This window comes from Atractosteus spatula, chromosome 11 (genome assembly GCF_055471065.1).
Source record: "Atractosteus spatula isolate fAtrSpa1 chromosome 11, fAtrSpa1.hap1, whole genome shotgun sequence".
Lineage (NCBI taxonomy): Eukaryota > Metazoa > Chordata > Actinopteri > Semionotiformes > Lepisosteidae > Atractosteus > Atractosteus spatula.
The window spans coordinates 5,459,222-5,476,260 of NC_142716.1; the positions used below are offsets into that span (position 1 = coordinate 5,459,222).

Here is a 17,039-nt window from a genome sequence, read left to right on the forward strand (position 1 = left end):
TTGTTTTATCACAATTTATATCATTCTGAATCAAAGTATGTCCATCATATCATTTTTTATGTCCAGTGGCATATTGTGTTATATGCTTTTCACACGTGTTGTCTGTGTTTTCTTATATAAAGATTTTTCACTGGATATGACGGCAATATTAAATAAAAGGCACAATGGTTAATCTAAGCCTCAGGAAAGGAACAGATCCATAGCTTGGCACACAGCATTTAGGTCTGATTATATTTAAGAAACTCGCTTACGTATGGCAAAGAAAACATTTTGTTCCATCCTATCACTGTGCCACACAGAGATAGTAAATCAAATCATAAACATAAACCTTCGGGCAATGTCAGATTTCACTTTCAGACACAATGCAACTGCGGGAAACAGATTATATCATGACCATCATGATTTGAAACACACATTTCTTTACCTGAATGCCCCATTTCATGATACGAAGGAAAAAAAATGAATGTTGAATATAGTAAGGCATAAATTCTGAACAAGGGCAATAGCAGCATGAGCAATTACAGCAACAGCCAAGTATCCACAACAAACCTTAGCTTCATGAAACATTAAACAAGAAATCTGTCTAATGCTTCAACTTCATGCAGCACAGCTCTGCACAGGAGGGTGGAATTGGATAGGTATGTCTGATTTACTAGGTGATACCCATGGTTCCATTCAGTTATTTGTACATCCTTGTTTTGCAGGCTAAAACACACAATGTGCTCGCATCAGATGTCAGAGCAAAGCCCAGCTTCACCAATTCTGTCCTAGCGCCTTGCTGACAAACAAAAACGCTGTCGCATGATAAATGTCTTAGTGATCTAACTGCAGTAAACTCTAAACAAGATCATGCTGGTGCAAGCACAAATGAAAACAACAAAAGGCCTTTATTTTTAAAACATATTTCAAGTTTCCTTGAAATGTTCCGTTTTCCATTGTTAAAACCTAAGCTACGCCTTGGGTCTGTTTCATGGATCCTTGGGAAAATTATGGTGTTTGTCATAGTGTCTTATCCTTGGACATCTAATTTTTCGAGCTACAGTGCAACAAAACCCGACCTTCCATCCAATCACCATTGCTGCTTAAATCAATGAAAAATGATTAACAACCCCTCTCCCACACACACATTAAACACAGTAATATGACATCAATAATACAGAAGTGGGAACGTCAGTTTTTTCAATACTCTTTCCTATCCAGAATATGAAGATACGATTTCTTCATATTAGAGAAAACATGTGGACGACTGAAGATGACAGTAGCACACAGCAGACAACACAAAAGCAATAAGGTGATGTACAATGTTTCAAGCCACTGCTGCCCAATGGCAGTGAGTAAAATGCCCCATTTTTTTTACATCAGGACCTGATAACGCTAATTCCCAACTCTCATGTTTTGCTGCTGGAAAACCATTTCGAATTTTGCGGTCAGTCTACACAGATCTTCTTCAAATTGAATCAGACAGGTGGTGGTGTACATTTCTTCTATTTAAAAGAAAGCAAGAAAAAAGGCAGGGGTCAAAAAGAGTCTTGCAGTACAACTTTGACTCTTACAGTTCAGTGCAGAGAACAAGCCTTTTTGCAGACGACGTTGTTTTCAAAGAGCATGCTTTATCTCTGCAGATCTTGTTATTCCAAAACTCTCTTATGCTCTGTTTTGGTGCATTACACATCCACATTATAATAAATTACATTATAGCATCCAGCCATCTGGCATCAACATTTTTTTAAAAGTTAAAACACTGTAGACGGAAACAAACATTTCCACCGTAACCTGTGACAGACAGATAATTAATGTATTTTCTGTATTCTGATGCTGGAATGTTCAACTTTGGGTTGTCCTTAAAAATGAAACCATGTATGCAAAAACAAGTATGATACCCATACTTTCAATTATCCTGTACTCCTGAATTTTAGTGTGGGCTGTAATTCAGTTAATATAAATGAAGGAAACAAAGAATGAAAATAGATCAGCTGAAGAAGTGAGAAATTACTTCACCAATTAAATTAAAAGAGACAATCAAGGAGTTCAGATGTGGAATTTAGCCAGAAGAATGTGGTTTAACCTACTTAATTCAAGTACCATGGGATCTTTAATGACCAAGCAGTCAAAATCTCAGTTTAACATCTTATCTGAAGGACAACACATCCTACAGTGTAATTCAATCAAACATTTTAATAGTTTGTCCTATGATTTTTAACCTTTGCTAAATAGCTGCTCATAGGATTCCAGTGTACAATTAAAATACATAACACTAGATGATCCTAAATTCCAAAAGAAGGCTTATGTCAGTGTGAAAATGTTCTCAGACATTCTGTTAAAGTCATGCTCAGAAATTAAAGTGGATAAGAAAGGTGGTCAATAAGTATGCGTGTAAAAATCCAGGATAGATTATTGAAAAGTTCATAAAGAACTCTGAAATCTCCCAAAACTGTATTGGGGATCCTGATTTTGAGTATGATATTAAAGGGTTTATATACAGTACACCATCAATATAGTACCTTTTCTATTGAGAGAAAGAAAAGGAGAAAGAAAAAAACTTTCATACAGCTCATCTCATTATGTTGAGTAGATCGGTACTGTTGCTTGTAATCTCTTAAGGAGAATGTACATCTCTCTTAAGTAGATTGGTTGTGTCTGCGCTAGAGGTCTCAAGGTCATGTTCTGTGGCGCACGTTGGCTGTTTGAGGAACTGCCAGTGTGCTTTACATCAACGATAGGCACATGCTTATATTTACACTGTAAATCACTTCAAGAATGCCTTAACTAGTAATAGAAGGCATTTAATATTACATTGACTGGTGTTTTGAAGGCACTCTTTAAGCTGTGCCAATTAAAAGGAATATTTCATGCTTTAAAAAAAAACCCAAATGCGTGAATCCTCCTGTGAGAAACTAATTCTGGTTTGTTGAAGCAACCCTTCTGATAAATGATGGCAGTTGCATCACCGCTCAGTGGGACATGAAAACTAAACTCAACAGTTTATCAATCTCACACGTCACTGCTCATTGTATTCAATTATTTGCATACAGACCATTGCCTTACATTATGACTGTATATTAGCACGTTATTTCCACATACTTATCTTGTAAAAAAAATCTCATTTACAAGTTTAAATGTACTGAATTGGAACGCCACCCATATTTAAACAGCCTCATAAAGATTTTTCTATTTTTGACGTTTATAAATGAGAAAAAGACATTTCAGGCAAACATACAGGGTGCAAAGCAATATTTCTGTAACATCATTCCCCCAGCTTGATAGTGTCCACAATGCAATTACTGTAGTCTCTTACACCACACCAGCTTCATTTTTCAAAGTAAATCTGTAGATACTTCTTCAAGCATATGACTGTGAAAAATAACATTTTCAACAAACATTTCAGTAAAAAGCAATACATGTTACCTGAAAATTGTCTCCCTTTTACTTGTGTGTGGAGATTAGAAATAAGCATTTTAAGGTACCCTCTTAATTGAATAACAGGATGAGAGGGCCTACTCCTTTTAATGTGATGGTTCTTTTTACAAATTAAGATGTGTGAAAGACATTCCGACCTGAGCCTAATTCCACTAACAAGACAGAAACAATTCCGTATGTCATTAAGAATATAGTTTGAAAAAAGGGTACAAGTATTTGGTTTAAAATATTTGTCATTACCCATTTAAACTTTTCCCCAGTAAAACAAATGTTCTGTCAAAGTTAATTTAATTCCACAGCAATTTTGTAGTTTAACAAAACAAGCACAGAATATTAATACAAGTAGAACTTTTGCCTAAACTTTATTTTTCAATGATGTACACAGTAAATAAACTCCACTGTGATTTCTGTTCTTAACACTAGTTTTAACATTTCAAGACAAACCAATTAAGTTAAAATTAACATGCAAGCCAAATGAGAATCGGGACTAAGAATTCAGTTGAAGCACAGGGCCCATTGAAATAGATTCAGACATCTTTGCTGTGCCCCTTCATTAACACCTAAATAGATTTTATTGAAAGCAAGCCTTGTTTCATGCAGACTAAGCAATATTCTCTCTCTCAGAGGTGGAATTAAATCCAGCTCCAAGCATGAACAACAATTAAGAAACTGTTTGGAAAGAACTTCAATACTTTTGCTTGTTTAGCATTTTTTCCAGTCATGTTTTAGCACACTCAGCTGACTAAATTGGAAGAATTGGACTCATTAAACATGTAACCTGTGAAGAGCTGCTTTCTGGAATGTTTGCCAAACACTTTCATCGGATGAAGAGAAGGACGCAAAACCCATCTGACAATCCAATATAGAGTATTACTAATCGCTATCGGCACATAGACAACCCAAAGCCATGTGATTCAAGATCATACTGGTGATTCTTGCTGTTCATATTACTGACTTGTGAGCAAGGTGGTGTCTCATAATCTGTTTGTCAGAAGAGTTCTGGAGCACGTGGAAAGCAACAATTCACACCACAGTGATAACCAGGATAACCTGCTCTCAACCTAACTAAACTAACAAGGAAAATATTGTACTGAATGTACATTTGTTGATAGGAGAGAAGAGTTTCTAGAAGGTTTATTACAAATTCACCAAAATTAAATTCCAAGCACAAACAACTTTGATTATAGGATTGCTGGAGATTTTTGAACACTGAATTTCTGGCACAGGACTTGATTCGGCCATTTTTGAAAACTGAAAGGGAACAAAATGTCATGTACTTTGGCTCATGGAGTTCATTGTCTGGATTTACAAACTACATACTGTATGAACATATGAAATGGGGCAGAATACCGGAAACAATCTTGGATGAGCAAAGCAAAATATGGAGATCTCTGCACAATAATAGCACACATCAAATAACTTGCATTTAGTAACTCTGCAACTGACACAGGCAATGACACCTCCAGGTGACAAACCCGCCGTGAGAGTTTGGTTTTGACCTTGGAACTCAAGAACACTAAGCCTGCTCAGGTTTTTTATCCTTTTCTATTAGAATATGTGCATTGAAATAGAAATGTGTTTTCTTCAGGAAAAACAAATCTGTGACTTCAGATTCATATTGCCCTTGGCTGGGAGATGTGTATTCCTGGGTTTCTCTGGGGAAAACATGTGCAAAAGTCATTAGGACAGATCTGCTGTGGCCTTGCATTGCCTGAGACTCTTTTGTCACATGAAAGAGAGCATTTTCTACATTTCTACAAAAGCATTTATTCATTTCAAATAGAATTCTAATACACTAAGAATTGTTCTGTAAATGTGCTGCATAAATATAACTGCATAATAATGGTCGATATATATTATATACAGTAATGACAGCTGAAGAATACTCAACAGTGAAAAGGCTGCATTTCTCCTTTTTATTTTTCAGTGTGGAATTAAGTTTTACATGTTCAGAATTATAATTTGCTAAAGTAATATACTGTGCTATATTATAATAACACCCAGGATAATAAAAATCAATTTGAACTAATCTTTACCAGTGATAATATTGCAAACCAATGTATTCTTCTTTTAAGTTTGCTTAATAGTTTAGTACAAAATACTTTCCTGCTGCTGATACACCTAATTGCATTAAACCCTTCGGTGACATGTGTAATAATAGGAATTAAGCACATAATGAATTGGAAGAACCAATGATACTTAATTTTAAAGTCTACTGCACTTTAAACTAGACGGCTGCTACTGGAGTCTAGTGAAGAGGGAAGTGTAAATTGGTCACGTAAGACTGAATAATTCCTTCTTGCTGATCGTGCTGATCCAGACAGCCGTGCTCAGAAGATCAGATTCTGAGACCTTTTCACTTTGAAGCAGAAATGACTTGCAGTGCATAATACTGACAGAACAAATGACTGTGAAACCAAAATGAACTGTATTGATGAACGGAGAGTAATTTATTCCCTAGTACTCCTACCAGCAAAAGTAACAAGAAGGAAGCACATAAAATGGTTTATTTTACAATATTATGGGAAGATTCTCTAGAAGGCTTTTGGCTATAACAAGGGTGTCCAACCTCAATAGATCTTTCATTCAACAGCACCTTGAGAGCTGAGAAAAGCTGTTGAACTGCTCTAGTTAAGCCAATAATTAGTTCAACTGGGGTCATTTGAGAGCTCAGCTAAAACAATAAAACTGCAGACACAGCAGTTCTCCAGAGCTGCAGTTGGGCATCCGTGTTCAAAGCACACGACGACCAAGATACTACCTCTTTATACTGTACCTCTCTGCTCAGTAAGCATGCAGGAATGGTCAGTGATATTGAGGAAATCTTTGTGCAAGACCCGAATGAGTTCCACACATACAGTACAAAATATGTGGAAACGTATGGCTTCACAATGAAGGGATGCATGGAGTCACAGCACAGTCCAGTGAAGGTTTGAGATGATTTTAATTGTGATGAAAATGACCATCTCCGGAGAACACGGAACGAGGTATACATAAGATGTATTTCCCACAGAGCCTTGAACTGGAACAGTGTTATAGAGAGTGTTATAGTCAGAATCAAGCCATGTTCATCCAATGTTATTACCATGAATGGGGACATACAGTATGAGTGACCATTCCACTTGAGGCCTAGTAGCTACTTCTGATGATGTTATCTCCATTTTGAAGCTATTCCAGAGATGTCACACAAAAACAGGTGTCTCTTTAAAATGTCCTCAAGCCAAGTCAGAAGTAAACCAGAGTCAGATTTCTACAAAAGGCTTAAAGGTGGGGACTGTTTCACTGATTTGAAATAATTCAGTGCTGTCTTTAGAGCAAAAAAGAGACAAAAATGTGAATTTCACACACACTACTTTGCTTCAGGTTAAACCCTGGAGGTCATCAAGCAGGACGGCAGTAAGATGACAGCCCAGCCCATGTGATAAAAAGGTCAGGATGCTGATAGTGTCTGAAGCCACTCAGCCCACTAAGGTTACAGAAAAATCAGCAAAGCTTGAGGATGAAACTTATAAAGCTCAGTCAAGCCCCTTTTGATTATTTTTTACTTGCTGCTGTGTGAACTCAATCGTGTCTCACAGGCTACAGTGCAAGAAACAGACATTCGTGTCATTTGAACACCATGTTGCAATTAACACTTGTGTTGTTCCTGCTGCTGTTTTAAAACTATTAGCACTATTTGTAAGGGAAGACAGTTCACCTTCAGGAAACATCACCTGAGAGGATTTTCTACAGACTGGATTTAACCCTTTAAAAATAAAAGAACCATTTCCGGATTCCTTTCTCTCTTGATAGGAAAATTCTCTTCTGATTAACAAGATTTCAGCCTTCGATCTGAAAGACAATCTACCGAGCAACGCTTTGAACTTAGATATGCAGGTATGACCATATATGTCCGTCTTTGAAAAAAGCTTTATACATTGTACAATGTCCAGTCTCCCCCTTATTTCTTTCACAGCTATTTATGGAAGGAGTATATTCACTTGATAATTTTGTACAAAGAAGACCTTCTATGCAGCCTCAAGTACAAAGAGTCAAAAAGAGAGAGAGAAGAAGAGAGAAAAAAAATGCTACACATTCAATTAAGCCCTTTCAAGGATAAACTGCCCTTAAGATACTGAATTTTCAACAAAAGACAGGGTTGTTGCGTTGAAGGAAATTTTCAGGCATACTAATTTTTCTGGCAAATTCTTGGTTCCAAAGAGTCTTTCAGGTTTCAACAAGGCATACATTTCAGTAGCGAGAAGGGAAAAGGTTTCTTTTCACCTCAGTAAAGGCAAATTGTGTCATTTCTGTGCAAGCTGAAATTAACCACTGTCCAAATGAGTAGAGCTAAATAAAGTCTTCTTCTACTTATTAGAATACATAGGGTGCAAAAATATAAAATGTACTGTAAAGTAATAGGAAGAAAAGCAATAGCATAAATGTCATGAAAAAAACATGGTCCATAAATAAAAGAAATAAAAGTAGTTTGAACATGTGGATCCTGAAGAGCTGCAAGAAAGTGCCTACTGTACTTATCCTCCTGCCATCCTTCCAAGCAGTACTAGTGATTTCTAAAACACAGCTTTTGAGGACAAACCTTTTCTTTACCACATTAATGAAGGAAAAAAATTGTCTCTCCCTGGCACCTTGCAGGCTGTAACCCAGGATCTGATGGACTCTCAGAAGAAGGTCTTCTACATTACTATTCCATGTACAACTGCAGACGCACTCAATTGATATTTTCTATGTCAGCTGAACTTTACTCTATATGAAAGGAGTCATCGGTGGTCTTCGCTTATTTTTCAGAACCTCTACACACACTAGTGATTATTTAAAAAAGGAGTAACGAAGAGAGAAACGCATGTAAGAAACGGCTTCTGATCTTACACTACACAAGTAGCTGTAATAAGTGTTGAATTATATTGTTTTGCTACAATTCTATTATAATGCACTGTAAGTTGTTGTGGTACAGTACAATGCATTTCGGTATTTCTGTGGCAAAAGCAAAGCAACAATAACTCTTGGTTTATATTGGCAAAACTTCTGGGAAATCTTTGCATTTTTTGATGGATTGAACCTATTACTCCTGATGTAAAAGGTTTTATGCTATTTTGCCTCTGTGAGTAAGATCAAGCACCATTTTGCAGTAGAAGGAAAACAGTCATAGTTAGGTAACAGTGCCCTTTGAGAGCTTCAAGTTTTATCAGAACAACCAGAGACACTCAAGAGGAGTACTGCAAAGTGAACTTCTGATTACTGCTATTGCCTCAAAGTCACACATCTTTATATTGAAGCTTTACTGTGCATTACTGGGACCTGCAAAAGCAGGCCTGGTCTGAAGGTCTGAAACGACTGCAGTCAGTCTCTTCCATGCATTACCCAAATTCGAGAAAAACGATAGAACACTGAAAACGAAAACTTCAGAGATTGATTGATACTTTTTTTAAATCAAATTATATGATACATGTTTCAATGGAAGCCTGACATAAATTATTTTTTTTAAAAGGCAGTTTTTCTCCAGCTTCTCAAGTCTGAAGTCTGGCTGTGGAATTCTGAGCAGCAGGTGTTAAGCTCTTTGCAATACAAAGCTAACACATTCTTCATTCAATTAAACTTATTTGTTCTCATTTATAGAGATTTCTTTTTTTTTCCCCTGACCCTGCGAACTGCAGACAGTGGATACCGAATCTTCTCATTGCGAGAAACAACTTGTTTCTAAAACGTTTCTAAGAGGGAACTTCTTGACTAAGACCCTATTTGCACACCTCTCCAATTGCCTGAGAATGTCTTTGAAACTCACCTGTTATAGATGTCATCATCTTCTCCTCCCCAGCCCCAGTACTCATTGGGGAAGCCATTGATTTTCAGAAACTGGTTTCTGCTCAACCCTGAGACACCTCCAAAATAACCAGCGTAAGGTAGCCTGAAAATGAATAAAACAATGAGTTGATATAATGTCTTTATGGCTTGCAGTCTCTCTCTCTTCTGCTGTGGTATCAAGGCTGACCTGGGGAAACACTGACACCTCAGGAAAAGAGCTCTAAAATACAATAAAAATACATTTCTAAATAGTTCAAAATTCATCACACTGGATGACTGGGTTAATGTCTATTCCAGGATGAAGTACCTTGAAAAGTGGTGTTACAATCATAAGTAACATCCACCTAGAGGGAAGAGCGAGCTGTGCTACAAAGCAAAATGATCTTGTTTCTCATTCCAACCCAGAAAAGGTTGAGGATGAAATAAAATATAGGGTGAAATTGCTTTGAAGACAATACATTATTAGGCTAAATATAAGATTAAAAATACACTGTTTTTTCTCCCTGTTACCACAAAAAAACTGTATTATAATTGTATTCACTGTCTTCAGTCACTAATTACAATACAGTTTTTTTGTGGTAACTGTAGTCATTAGACAATTGATATTAATCAATTTGTTTAAAGTGTATAGCTGAGGGCTGTTCACGCTTAATTGCTCAACTGCATATTGTTCCTCAAACTGGTAGACTTGTTCATGCTAGACATTACAGAGGGGATTCCACTATGTTTTGATTCTTTGGAGAGACCATACTATGCAATTCTATTACCTCTAGGCAATTTGTATTTCACAGAGTGTGAAGAGAACATTAAAAGTAAAAGCACTCAAATGTTATTTCATACTTTACAATAGCACTAAATTTAATTTGGTCTTTAAACTTTCTAGAAAGGGACTACTTTGCCAGCTTTGCACAATTGTGACCCAATGCTGTGCATTTTTCTCTTAATGATCAGTTTGAAATACCAGTCAATAAGGCTGAAGTGTACATACATTAGCTCTGGTAGTACTGCATACCTGTTTAGCTGATTATTTTTCTATTTCAAAACCATTTTAAGCTTTTGTTTTCAATTTAAAAGAATACAGATTTCTACTATCTTCACCTTGTTTTTTGAAACATCTAACAGCGTATCACTAACCACTAAGTACATTATAAAATATGCAGATTACAAAATGGCTTCTACAAAACAGAAGAAATTCTCTTTGGAATAAGGCAAAACTGGGCCAGTGTAATTTGTCAGGCCTCCTTAGTGAAACATCGGTCCTGCGTGAACACAAACGAACTGAAGTCTCAGAAAAGCCCCAGAAGGCAGAATTAAGCCTGATTCAGTGTTTGATGCCTTTTTTTCCCTGTTATTTCCCCCAGCGCCCGGCGACACTGCAGAGAGCTCCAATTCCTTGCTTTTGGGCAGGTCGAGCATAAATAAGAAAGAGTAGCTACAAGGTTTTGAAGCTGTTTTCCTGCACAGAACCAGGGCTTAAAAACCTCCACAGGCCCCTCGTACACTGCAGTGAGAAGGCATCTGAATAAAAGAGACGTCAGATTCGGAGAAGCTCAGGGAGTGAGCTTTTGGACTTCTAGAAGGAGTTACGGGTAGCTGCCAAAAGCCGGCTTTAGGTGACAGTGCAGGCCGGCTTTTGATGAACATGAGGGGAAACCACAGCTGAATTTTTAAATGGCAGCAACAAATACAAAGATGCTTAAAACACAACTCCTAAGAGCACAATTTATGCAAAGAAAAAGCAACATACAACATGCCCTTTGATCATTCATGTACCCATATCCATCCTGTTACAAAATCTTGATTCTACAGTGTATGCAACAATTAATCAATTATTTTCTATTTTCTTCAGATCTGATAAACCAAGTATGTGAATACAGAAAAACATTTATTTGTTAATAATGGTATTAAGGAATTAAACTGTTGTTAAGAGTATCGTGCCATACCATCATGACAAACGAAGAACAGGGATTGCTTTTTTAGCGCAGTATATATATAGAAGCCACATTTTTATAGTTAGATTTTTTACATGTACGCTCCTTTTGTGTGGCTCATATGAAGTATCAATAAAGAAGAATGTCCAGCCAAAATTACTGAAGTGCTGACCTGTAAAAATCAAAGAAAACATTATGTGGATGTGCACTTTACTACAAAACATTTTAGTTAGAACCTTTCAACCCGTAGGCATTATTAAGCTCTCATTAGGACACATACATTTGACAATACAAATGTCAAACTAATTTTTTAATTTCTAAAATTCCACAAGAAAGGAAGACTTTTTCTTTCAATTAATCAAGGAATAAATCTATCTTCACACAGACACATTTTGACTAACCCAATAAAAGATCAACATACAGAAACTTTAAAAGTAAAAACACAAGCCAATGTGTACAGAAGAATCCAATTAGTTCAATTATTCAAATACATGATATAATGTAATCATGTATGACATGAAAAATAGTTCCTTTTTAAATACATAAAATCAGGATATACTGTAACATACATGATAAATTCATACCCAATCCCATTCACAATACTGAGATGAACTAGTGTAATTACAGTAACTATGATACTTTACCAACAAATCAGTTTGATAGGATTATGTGCACAGAATTGTAATAGAAATCATCCTGAACATTTTCAGTTCCTCCCAGATATTCTTGTATAAATACTATAAATATTGAATACTGTTTTTTTTAATTCTTCTACTGCCTTTCTTAAGTTTTAAAGCCATTTGTCAAGCATTAAAATTTAACTTCCAAGACGCCTAAAGTTAGAAATGAATAATAATCCAAACACAACACTTGACAGAGAGCCAGCTTCCACTCCGAACACATGGGCTAAACAGCAGAAATTTCCTTCTTAGTTTAGGGCAGAGATGCTAAACAATTCCTAGAAAGCTAAAGTGTTTTTTTGGGGGGGGGGTTGTTCCATTAAGCTAAAATTACTTAGCTATGCTAATTGCTCCCTCCAGGCCACAGGAGCTCACTGTAAATACTGTATGAAACACACAGTAAGATGCTCTGAGGCAAAAGTGTTGCATGTTGGGCTGCCAACTCAAAAAAACGGAACACCAAAGCTGTTACAGAAAAACATTAGCTTGCAACATAATCCCAGTGTAAAGCTGTCTTTTCCCTAACATACTGTAATAGTTCTTACAACATACAGTAATATGGCAATATAACACTATGTACCTTACTGTGAAATTCAACTCACCATTGGCAACCAATTGACCTGACCTTTACAAGTCATGGCCTCCTAATTATCCCCATCTATGAATTGGTTTCATTACCTTATTCTATTCCCCACTGATAGCTGAGTTACGAGCGTACTGGCGCACTTTGACTGCTGCTGCGTCATCCAGTTAGGTGATCGGTGGTGGTGGAGAGGAGTCCACTGTAAAGTACTTTGAGTGGAGTGTCCGGAAAAGCGCTCCAGTATATACAGTTTGTGTAAGGATTATTATTATTAGTTCTTACCTATATACAAGCAGAGGTACTAACTGTTGCTTTAGTCTGCTCCCGTTCCCTAAAATACTTCGACTTGGCAAAAGTGACTGTTTACTTATTTTAATGTTAGGGTACATTAACGTCTTTTTACCTGGTTGGAGAGCAAGCATTTTGACGCCATCTGTTACTGTATGTCCCTCTTTTCTCAATTTGTGTACATACTCTAGAGTTCTTCTTAGAATTCTGCTCCCTTCTTCACCACATGTTGTACCCGAATACATTACAGGATAATGTCAGATGTGCAGTTAATTGGCTGTTGCTCCATTGTACAGTGAATAATAAACAAGAAGCAGTTTTGTATGGCAATAAAGTTTCCACAGCCTGTAGAACTCATGTGTAGCAGAACAGCTCGCAATTCAAGAAGAGGAGCGATAGACATGTGTAAACGTAATGTTATTGGGGTATGCAAATCCAAGTATCGGGGATTTGAAAAAATATGGTCCGTTTAACGTCCCAGGACATACTACAGAATTCTAGAGACAGCCACCTGAAAAAGAGAACATTCCTGACAAAACCTGCACAAGAGTCGGGATCAAAGAAAAGCTTTCAGAGTTTTGATCATCCCTGTAAACCAATTACCTTGCTAGGGGACAAATAATGCCTGAAATACAAACATCAAAAGAAACCTCCAGACAGTAAACAATGTTATTAACCTCAGCTGAGTAAAAGGAGCACAAAAAAAATAAAATAACAGGTTGTCAGGAGTTTTTCATCCTTTCTGTCCATATAACCCTGAAAAGCAATCACTGTAACACAATAAATAAGACACCTTGAAGTAGACTTCAAAATATCTTAAACTTGTCAGAGGATAAGACAGAACAATATTGTATTATTACAGCAATGGACATTTAAACTCACAGTGCGCAAGCTCTCACCTCATTGGTTCCAAATTAACTTTGAAATATCTTTGACAAAAACAGATGTTCTTTAAAAAGTGGAAGATCATACAAACTCTTGCTGTATTTGATTGAATGGGATTTAACACAAAGGCAACATCCCTTTTCAAGTCTGGTAAGGAGTTGCTGAACAATTTTCACTGTGGCACATCACTTTTATTACTTGAACAATGGGTTCTACAGCGAAGAACAAATTCAGAGAATCACGAACAATTAAATAGCAAAAAAAAGTACTGATACTCATAAAAAACACACCAAATGACTACACTTCAGTCCTTATGAGCCTCTGGTTGATTACGTCATAATTTCACATGCCTCTGGACTATTAAACACTCCAAATGTGGCTTCTGGCTACAAATGAGCAGTTAGTTAGCACAGTCCAAAGACAGGGGTAACATATCTTATAGTGTGTATCGGTATGCAAGGAGCTCCCCCACTGTAGGTTTTGATTTTGCCTTAACGGAATATTTTTCATAAAGCTGAAATAGCCAGTTGTTTTCAGAATACAGCTACCACAGTATCGGGGGACAAGCACCAGTTAGGAAACAGTTCCCTGGACTGGCATTGGACAAGAATTTCGCTGAAAGAAAGGAATGTTTCAATTACCTGAATCCGAATTTATCCATGGCAATGGCAAAGTGGCGTGGCTGGTCGTAGCAGTGGTAGAGGTTTCTGTCATCCATAGGGATAAGATCCACATCACTGAAGATGAAACAGTCATACTCTGCGTCCTTCAGTGCCTCTGTGTAGCCGATATTAAGCAGCTTGGCTCGGTTAAAGGTGTCTTCCCCCAGCTAGAAGAAAAAGAGAATGTTTTGATCTCACGCCAGTGGTTTGGAGATAAAAAACCATGAAGGCTTTCACCTCTGTTTAAAAAAAAGTACAGATTTGAATAGACTACATTTTAATGACTTAAATGCTGATTCAGTATCATATTTTAATAACGTGAAATCTTTGCAACTCAAACTAGTACTGATAGTAGTACCAAAAACAAAGTGTTTTACTTTTACTAAAAAACAGCTGGTACTTTAAATAACACACCATCTTTTTGTTACTGACAGTATTTTACGCTACAGATAACTATCTATAATGTTCTTCCCCTATGTGCAAGACGGAAAAGATGCCATGTTCAAATACTATATATAGACTCTGCTAGAAGAACAAAAAAAGAATGTTACGCTTTTCGGACTTAGACTCACAAGGTACAGCTTTTTAGGTGTAACTAATGCTTGACATTAATCAAGATTTAGGTAATCACAGTATTTACAGGGATCGGGAATAACACATCATGGCAGTGTAAAGGTGTGTCATTTTTTGTATTTTGACTCAAGTAAATTTCATTTTCTGCAGCAGTAATCTTTGCAAAACAGCAGTCTCACTCGCTGCTCGTGAAAGAGCATCCTTTGTTAATTTTGTGTTGGGGTTAGTGGCGCAGAAAAAAAAGTGCTAAGAAAAATGCAAGGAATCATTATGCAAGTGACTTTGTTGACTATCATTCGGCTTTTATACAAAAGCACTTGCAATTAAAGATTTTCTTTCTGTCCTAGAACATAACATTAATGTGCACTGACTTCAAAGAAAGTGAAAGATTACAACATGTGATGTGACATGTTTGATACATTTCTGCACACATTTCTCCACATATAAATCCATGAAAAAAAGGCATTTGTTTTTTTTTTGGCTGTAGGTATATCTTGGCATTTGCCAGCTAAAGAGGGCATTCATCAAAACTGTCGTGTGGTATAGGGCAAAAACACATTTCAAACTTCACATTTTCATGTTATTTTAATAATGTCTTAAAACACAGAGTGGAAATAAGTTAAAACTTAATACAAAAAGGAAGAGACGATTGTGAAAATAACCTGTCATTAGTTTTTATTAAAAAGAACTTGAGAACGAATGTTTTGAGGCGTGAGTAACAAAGTAACATGACCAATTCCATTTTCTCCTTCTAAGGAGAATATTTAGAGGCAGGTTCAGCAACATTTTAATTGTACAGTATAAATTGGAGGCTTGGACTGAGGAGTTCAGGAATGGTATAGAGCTAAGGAACTTTGAGGAAATGAGGAGAATTGAGGAGGCTGACCTTAGAACACAGAAACATCTGTGACAAAAAGTGCCTTTTCTACACACAAAGCACACTTTGGGATGTCGGCAAGACTCTTTAGGAAATAATGGGTTGAAGCTTGGACAAAATTAAAATGCACCATCTGATGGCTTGGGTCGGGAGACCAATTTTAAATTATGCCAAACAGTATCCTAATCTACAGTACGTTGTCATCTACCAAAAGTATATATATCCCTATTCCAGGAAGCAAAGATGGTCAGTGGTTGATATGTATATCTCAATAGGTGAGTAAAGAAAAATTATATTCCTGGGAACCCTAAATGCATGCACTGCTGAACAAAGACGTACAAAACATCAACTTTTTAACTGATTAAATTCAATGCACATACACACAAGGCTGATGCTTTGGTGGATAAGTACAGTGTATTTGTTTTTCAACAGTACTTTAATGCCGCTGTGTGTAATGGCTTTGTGGTTATTCCTAAATAACATTTATTGTAATACCTGCTTAACAAATTGTAAATTGGGATAATAAACATATGGAGAATAAAAGCAATCTCATTGCAGTGCCACGTATTTTTACAGTAATTAGTTTCATTTTCCTTCCTTTACTTGTCATAATAAACTATATACTATTACAGTATATCTTAACATTCTTAAGGAGTTCATTAGATCTGTATTTGAACACACAAATTATGTGAAACTGTAAAAGTAACACAACATTCTACAATTATTTTAGTCTATTGTTTTTTTTTAATATTAAGATAAAGTGCTTTTATCTATTATGAAGCACAGTCATCATGTTCTACTGCTCTTCCAAAGTCTGTTTCCTGTGGCCCCCAGAATGTTTTATGAGAGACACAAATTAAAGGCAATATTGGTGAAGTTGCTTTTAATGAGTATTTTCAATCAATACAGTATGTATATTCACTTACATGTTCCTGAAGCCACACAAAAAAAGTTTCTTAGCGCCCTCAATATATGCTTTATCAGTGAAAAAAAGACAATATCAAAAAAGTGAAACTTCCTTTTTTTAAGCTGGGCTGCTCATTAAACATGATTTAATTCATTTTTATTGCTGTAATAAGACAAGTCCCCCAAATCTTCAAGTATCTCTAGGAATAATGTGACAGTCCAGTGCTTTATTAGTCTGCAAACAGCTCCATGAAGATGTTTAGGTTTTATCATAAAGGCAGCTTAAGTTATTATTTGATATAAAAATGTTTTCCAAAATCTTTCTAGAGCTTCATAGCCATGAATTACAAACAACAATTTCACTGAATATTTACTGATTCACAGCTTGTTACAGTTAATACAATCTATTAACATGTGAGAATCACAACAAAAATG

General features: G+C 36.3%; 1 protein-coding gene across 1 annotated transcript in view; it reads right to left on the minus strand.

Annotated features, from left to right (window-relative positions):
* The window catches only part of b4galt2 (beta-1,4-galactosyltransferase 2), a 118,960-nt gene that overhangs the window by 11,562 nt on the left and 90,359 nt on the right, over nucleotides 1-17,039 (minus strand). The window contains exons 4-5 of the mRNA XM_088927591.1: nucleotides 14,228-14,415; nucleotides 9,200-9,322 (exon numbers count right to left, since the gene is read on the minus strand). Coding sequence (XP_088783717.1) covers nucleotides 9,200-9,322; nucleotides 14,228-14,415 — 311 coding nt within the window. The remainder of the gene's footprint in view (nucleotides 1-9,199; nucleotides 9,323-14,227; nucleotides 14,416-17,039) is intronic.